Genomic DNA, 7,792 nt, shown 5'->3' with positions numbered 1-7,792 from the left:
AACTACTCAAATGACTCATTTCTTTTTAGTAAATCAAACTCATACTTAAAGTGTAGTTACTGACTGGTTGTTCATAAGACAACATGTAGTTGAAGACACACATTATAGTATTATGTTTTGTCAGTAGTATTTTATAAAAATACATAAACAAAATATGTTTTCACATGCTTTATTTGTTTAGTTTTGGTGTTTAAAATATAACTATGGCCAATCACTGGATTGCATTTATGCCACCTCTAAAAAGCCTGTTAAAAGTCATTAAAATGTCTGTGTAAACAACTTACAAGAACCTAACTATGAATTAATTTATAATTTAAATATCTCATGGTAATGGAATTGCATTTACTTTCTTAAAATATTCATTCCATAAAAGTACTAAAAGAACCATTAGAGTAGGGGTGTCCAATCCTGCTCCTGGAGGGCCACTGTCCTGCGGAGTTTAGCTCCAACCCCAATTAAACACAACTGAACCAGCTAATCAAGGTCTTACTAGGGTTACTAGAAACTTCCAGGCAGGTGTGTTGAAGCAAGTTGGAGCTAAACTCTGCAGGACAGTAGCCCTCCAGGACTGCGTTTGGACATCCCTACGTTAGAGCATGCAATAAAAATATTAATCTTTCCGTCCAGTAATGCATTACAATATTGCGTTACTACCTAAAAAAGTAAAGTTTATGGAAAGTAATGTTACATTACTTTTGCGTTACTTTTTCTCATCTGGGCAGGGCTGTTTGTTTGTTTTTATAACAACAAAAAAGTTCTATTTTTGGCAAATGTAAAAGCCCTTTCACAATAAGCGCATGGTCTAAAGTGCATGGCACAAATGCACTTAGGGCGTGTCCGAATCCTATTTTGCTAGCTTAACGACGGGAAAAATGGTCAGCGCGCCCGGTGCATGGTCTAAAAGGGTTGTCCCTATTCTCTTAATGAGTAATGGGTGTGTTTTGGGCGTAATGTGCAATCAGAGTCTCATCACCCATTCCCTTTAAAAGCCAGATGTGCTTGCGCCATGGCGGATTCGCTATTTACATGGTGGAATTTGTAAGCTGAGAAACTGAACCAACGAGGAACGAGGAACCGGATCTGCTCGTGTGCGAGGTTAAAGCGCACGAGCAGACCATCTATGGGACAAGCCGGACTCCACCAAAGCATTTTTATCTTTATGCACACAATAGTAATCTTTTACATTGTAATTCTTTTATTTGTTAAATTTGGCATGTTTGTGTGCAGCTGCACGTCCCTTTGTGTGTAACAAGCAGAGTGTTTGCATGTTGTGCACCCACCTATAGGCTCATATTACTAACGCGCTCTTTAAATAACAAAACAAATATTGCACCATTGACTTTAGACCATGTTTCAGTTGGTCAATGGCGCAGTCATTTTCAGTTGCGTCAAAATAGCAACACGCCAACAATGTGCCTGAACACACCTCATTTTCAGACCAGCACTCCCATGGGCGCACAAATGGGCGCAAATGCATTTGCTATTTGAACAACGTGGTGCAGGACATAAAAAACGATAACTGCGTAGGGCTAAAACTAGCAAAAAACACTTGCGTCGTGCCTAGCGCTACATTGCACCGTGTGTATGATAGGGGGCCCTAAAAGAGAAATTAATAAGCCTCAGGCTGAAGGAAATGCTATTGTACAGTAGAGGGCGCAGTTCAAAACAAACAAGCCTTTCAGCCGTGCTGCCATTCTGGAATACAGAAGAATAGGATGCAGAAGAAGAATTTAATGAGTAAATGCATGCTTACATTAAGTCTAGAACTACTCTAGAATAACTATCATGTTTACACAGCGCACACAACGCCTCTGCACTTACTCCCGATTTCTCGATCAGTCAATACATGGGAAAACAAAGTAACTTCCGGTACTTATTTGAAAAAGTAATATTTTGTTGTAAATTTAAAAGAAATGTGTTACTTTACTAGTTACTTAAAAAGTAATCTGATTACATAACTCGTGTTACTTGTAATGCACTACCCCAATACTGTGCATATGTTTCAAAAACTACAGATTTCTCTCTTTGTCAGATTTCTCTAGTCTGCTTAAAGCTCGCCACTTTCTTACAATTGACTGCAAGCTTGCTTTCAGATCTGCCCCCATCCAATCAACAACCGATGAATAAAACCAAGCCTCAGCCCTACATCTGAATGTACGTCACAATATGGAAAAAAGATCTGTTGCTATTTCCGTTACATCGTGACTTCAAGTAAGCGGAAGCATTAAATTCTTTAATAAGAGCATGATACAGTATTATGGTAATGAGACCTGTTTCTTGCACTCCAAATCACAGTTCGCACACTGCACGGTTTCCTCACTGTCTGCTGAACTGTCCACCAAGAACTTCAGGAGTCGATCCTCTGGAGGGAGTGCATTTATTCCTTTCACAACAGACTGATGTCTACAAAAGAAACAGACAGTTTTGTGTGTCTGTGCAGAACTTTTGACTCATTGCCTGATAATGTCTTAGTCATACATCTGGCATTGGTGTGTTTATCTCTCCTTCATAGCAACAACGACACAAATAGCTCTCTTCTGAACAGTGAGCGATAGATAAACCCCCATTGAGATGAAAATAGACATAAAGTGTAAGAGACTCAAACAGTTCTACAAATAAAAATACTACTTTAATATTTCTAAAGTTCATGGTTCAAAGATTCCCTGTTAATTCACTTTTATGAGAAGCATTCACAGTGTATTTGACAAAAAGTTTTAAACAACAATATATTATCCTATATAATAACATTAACACAGTCCTTTGCATTGCTGATGCATAACATTAATGCATGCGATCACAATGACATAATATAACACTCAAAACACTGAGAAATTTACAGTAACTTAACCTTCAAATGAACATTTAGCCAGCTAAAAACAAATTCATACTTACTCTAACATGCTTCTTTATAAAGACCACCAACCTTTTCCCATTTTTTTATAAATTCCCTCCATACGTGCAAGATCTACGGTGTGCGATTAAGCTGCTGCTAGACTTACTATATGGCAGCAGAAGGGTGAGCGCACAGGCATTTCAGCCATCTCTAATTGTAGCCAGCCCAGGACCTGTGTATCCAATGTCAAGTGTCAGATAGTGTTAGGTTTGTTGTTTGATGCCACAGTGGCCTTGGCAGAATGTGCCCAGGGACTTTCGATTAAGTCCAACACAAAGGCGGGATTTATAGTGCAGCTGTTGGCCTCTAGAAGGTAATCTCTCCTACAGATGCCCCTGGCTCCACAGAGTTGACCAGACAATGTTGTTTGACCATTTAAATCTATAAATACAATCTTTTTTCAAATGCATACATGTCATTGGCTTTATCTTTGCATTTAAATCTGTACTAACACTGTGGGCCCTTTCCCCCCTACTGCAATCATACTGTGTGAATTGTCAGAGTAAGGTGATCAATGATTAAATGAAGTAAATTCTTACCCACAGAGAGGGCAAGTAAGTCGGCTGTCCACAGCCCTTCCGCGCAGGCAGCTGGCACAGAACGTGTGATAACAGTCCAGTAGACATGGATGCTCATACTGTTCTTGGCACAAGTGGCACACCAGAGGATGGCAGTTGGCACTGTCCAGGTCATAGAGGTTATCCAGAGGGGAAAAGATCTCTCCAGACATCTGAAAATTTAATAAAGACCTTCAGATATTCTGATATACTATATGGAGGAGTGTATTCACACATTTATATAGCCTATCTACAATACATATTATTCTGAGTATGCTTAGTATCCTTGGGCTCTCATTGATTCAGAATGCACAGTGAAAAAGTTGAGATCCAAGGTCAATACGTATTATTAGATTTAGAAGATAGCTCCAAAACAGAAACAAGCCTTTGAATAGGCTCCAAAGAAACATAAATAGTCACATGAATGAATGAATATATATTGAAAAATACCAAATGAATAAACATAAATTTAATTCCATTCACCTATAAAGAATATGTAAATACCTTGTCCTGTCCGAGTGCTTCTGCTGGGTGGAGTGAATGCCGTGTGAAGGTTCTGTGATGCGGGATATGGCTTCAAAAACAAACAATGAATTCACACTCCAGTATCTGTTGTATGAGGGGGATGATATGTTCGGGCCAGAACACTTAGACCCTGATTATACAACACAAACCAGATGCCATTGTCTGTCAAAAGTAGAGTCCTGGTAGCTAAAAATAATTACACGTCATGTTAGAATAACAATTCTTTAGTTTGATCTTTGTTATATACATACAGAAATTGCATGCAGTTTTCTATAAAATATCAACACTTGAATGCCTATTTACATTTAAAATGATAGTTTAGCCAAATATGAAATTTCTTCCATCATTATCGCATCCTTTCTTCTGTGAAGCACAAAATATAAGGTAAGTTTGAATATCACCTTTTGTGATTCATTGTAGAAAGAACGTCATACTGTTTTGCAAAGACATGCGGGCAAGTGAATTTAGGGCCTGTTTCAGTACCCACACTTGCGGTCTTGGCTACTTGAGAACAAGTGTACTTGACAGGAAGTAAGCGCACAAGACTGTCCCAGTTAAGTGACCTTAACACACATGCTGCATCTGGAATTGAATACTTCCATACTATATAGTACAACCCGAATTCCGGAAAAGTTGGGAAGTCTTTTTTAAATTTGAATAAAATGAAAACTAAAAGACTTTCAAATCATATGAGCCAATATTTTATTCACAATAGAACATAGATAACATAAACTTTTAAACAGAGAAATTTTACACTTTTATCCACTAAATGAGCTCATTTCAAATTTGATGCCTGCTACAGGTCTCAAAAAAGTTGGCACGGGGGCAACAAATGGCTGAAAAAGCAAGAAATTTTGAAAAGATTCAGCTGGGAGAACATCCAGCAAGTAATTAAGTTAATTGATATCAGGTCTGTAACATGAATAGCTATAAAAGGGATGTCTTAGAGAGGCAGAGTCTCTCAGAAATAAAGATGGGCAGAGCTGTGAAAGAGTACGTAAAAAGACTGTGGAAAACAATGTTCCTCAATGTCAAATTGCAAAGGCTTTGCAAATCTTATCATCTACAGTGCATAACATCATCAAAAGATTCAGAGAAATCTAATAAGGGACAAGGCCAAAGACATTTATTGGATGCTCATGGTCTTCGGGCCCTCAGACGGCACTGAATCACTTATCGGCATGATTGTGTCAATGACATTACTAAATGGGCCTAGGAATACTTCCAGAAACCACTGTCGGTAAACACAATCCACCGTGCCATCTGCAGATGCCAACTAAAGCTCTATCATGCAAAAAGGAAGCCATATGTGAACATGGTCCAGAAGCGCAGTTGTGTCCTGTGGGCCAAGGCTCATTTAAAATGGACTGTTTCAAAGTGGAAAAGTGTTCTATGGTCAGATGAGTCCAAATTTGACATTCTTGTTGGAAATCACAGACGCCATGTCCTTCAGGCTAAAGAGGAGGGAGACCTTCCAGCGTGTTATCAGCGTTCAGTTCAAAAGCCAGCATCTCTGATGGTATGGGGGTGCATAAGTGCATATGGTATGGGCTTGCATGTTTTGGAAGGCACTATGAATGCTGAAAGGTATATAAAGGTTTCCAGATGACGTCTATTTCAGGGAAGGCCTTGTGTATTTCAGCAGGACAATGCAAAACCACATACTGCAGCTATTACAACAGCATGGCTTCATCGTAGAAGAGTCCGGGTGCTGAATTGGCCTGCCTGCAGTCCAGATCTTTCATCTATAGAGAACATTTGGCGCATCATTAAACGAAAAATACATCAGAGATGACAACGAACTCTTCAGCAGCTGGAAACCTATATAACCTCAGCAGCTGGAAACCTCAAATTTAAAAAACGTCCCAACTTTTCCAGAATTCGGGTTGTATGTAGGGCTGCCCCCTAATATTCGACTAATCGATAGTTGACTAGAAGAGACTTAGTCGGCCAAAAATTTTATTAGTCACAGAAAAAACAAAAAACTCGTGGTAAAATCACACAGTCCGTGAGGGAGAGATCGTTAACGGCGGGTCCTTGTGGTAATTACAGTATGTTGGGCAGGAAATCCAAACGTTCGCCTATCATCCATCGACCTCAAATATGGCTTATCATTTGAAACATGTAGTAGTAACTTTACATGGCTGCTTGCTCTAACGTTAACCTTGATAAATATGTGCTATTAGGCGCATATCCAAGTGTTTGTGCGGAGTGTGGAAGCTGAAGTATTAGTGCGCTTACTGCATAACGTGGAGGCACCGTCGCAATCACTTGCATTTTTTCCTGATAACAGCGGAAACAGCGGAAAGACTCCGTCATTTTTGGTCATACAGATAAGAGTAATACATCATTCGAAACTGTACTACTTTTATTTGTGTAAACTCACAATAACAAGAAAACATTGTGCCTTTGTAAAATAAAGAAAACAAACAGAATGCGCTTTCTGCCGTCTCGGTCTCTGTGAACCAGAGTGTGTCAAAAAAATAACCAAAACTCAGTGTACACTTGCCTCACAGACATGAGAAATATATCTGTAGAAAGCTTGAAATGTCAAGCGATTGTCAGCCAATTCAAGTGGAAAACCAATGTTATGTAATCCATATGGAACGTGCATATAGGCGCGTCCACTACTACGGAGATGAGAAGTCAGCATCGTCAACTTAATTTCTGCAGCGGAAAACATAAAAAACATTATCAATAAATTATTAAAATATTTAGACAGTCTCCTTGCTGTTTTTTCACGACACACTCACAATCATTACTTTTGCTGGTGCACTGCTGCAAGCTTTTTGTGTGCGCTTGAGTGCTGATTAGGCTATGTATTATATATAGGCAATTAAAGGCTCATTATTCTGATTTATATGGCTTATTATTATACACGTGTGATTAGTCGACTAATCGCTTAAATGAATGACTACTAGTCGACTAGAATTTTTTTTAGTCGAGGGTAGTATGTCCGATAGTATGTTACAAATGACGTTTGTATACGTTTGTAGGTCATGTGACAGTAACAGCATGGTGGATGTAGTCTGTCCGAATTTTATTCATACTACCATATTCATAATATACAGAACATACTTTTTTTAACGGTTGTGAAGTAAATTCAAATTCAAATGTAGTACCTACTCAGTATGCAATTTCGCATCGGAGCGGTATTTGAGGCTAAGCGTATCTATCATTCATCATGTTCAAGAACTCACGTCATAAAATCATGAGATATTGAGGAAAACTTTCCAGTGTACGTTAAATTAATTAGATATTATATATAATTTGGTAGTACCACATAAAATGTGCACATTTTATTGGTGCAGAGATAAATGTGCATTTGCAACTTTTTTATTACAGGTATCACAATTTCTAAATTGTGTTGTCTGTTACATAGCGAATAGCCTACTGAACAGATATTTAAAAGTTTATTTTAAAGTGTAAAGTACTGAAAATCAAAATGTGTAAATAAAGCTCTGTAAACTTGCATTTAACAACAGTATGTAAGTGTGTCCATTCGGGTTATCAAAAGTCAACACACAGTTGCGGTCTTCCACCCCCTTGAACATTGGGGCCAAATACAGGAAATACTTCATGTAAGTAGACAAGCAATCATCAAGTGTGGGTATTGAGTACCTCAGAGATGACCTGTTTTTGTATGCAAAACCCGGAAGCGAGTTAGCATTTTGGGACTTCCGGTTCCATCGCCCTAAAGTCTATGGGTTTTTTGAATGGGTTTTTGCTAAATCGCCTGAAATAAGGTCTGTAGTTAACAAAGCCTCTATAGAGTACCTCAGGGATGATGTGTTTTTGTAGGCCAACCCGGAAGTTA

The 7,792-nt window shown here is 38.6% G+C and overlaps 1 protein-coding gene across 6 annotated transcripts in view; it reads right to left on the bottom strand.

The window, feature by feature from the left end:
- Positions 1-7,612, bottom strand: part of rnf207b (ring finger protein 207b) — a 15,046-nt gene extending 7,434 nt beyond the window's left edge. The window contains exons 1-4 of one of the 6 annotated variants that reach the window (XM_051879049.1): positions 7,597-7,612; positions 3,955-4,105; positions 3,433-3,623; positions 2,271-2,403 (exon numbers count right to left, since the gene is read on the bottom strand). In XM_051879049.1, coding sequence (XP_051735009.1) covers positions 2,271-2,403; positions 3,433-3,623 — 324 coding nt within the window. In that variant the 5' untranslated portion in view covers positions 3,955-4,105; positions 7,597-7,612. Of the gene's footprint in view, positions 1-2,270; positions 2,404-2,892; positions 3,404-3,432; positions 3,624-3,933; positions 4,143-7,596 lie in introns of those variants that run through there. The other 5 variants (XM_051879050.1, XM_051879048.1, XM_051879052.1 and 2 more) reach the window with 5 other exon arrangements.
- Between the last annotated feature and the right edge of the window lie 180 nt (positions 7,613-7,792).

Source organism: Ctenopharyngodon idella, chromosome 22, assembly GCF_019924925.1.
Source record: "Ctenopharyngodon idella isolate HZGC_01 chromosome 22, HZGC01, whole genome shotgun sequence".
NCBI classification, from domain to species: Eukaryota; Metazoa; Chordata; class Actinopteri; order Cypriniformes; family Xenocyprididae; genus Ctenopharyngodon; species Ctenopharyngodon idella.
This window is presented reverse-complemented; position numbering and strand designations above follow the sequence as displayed.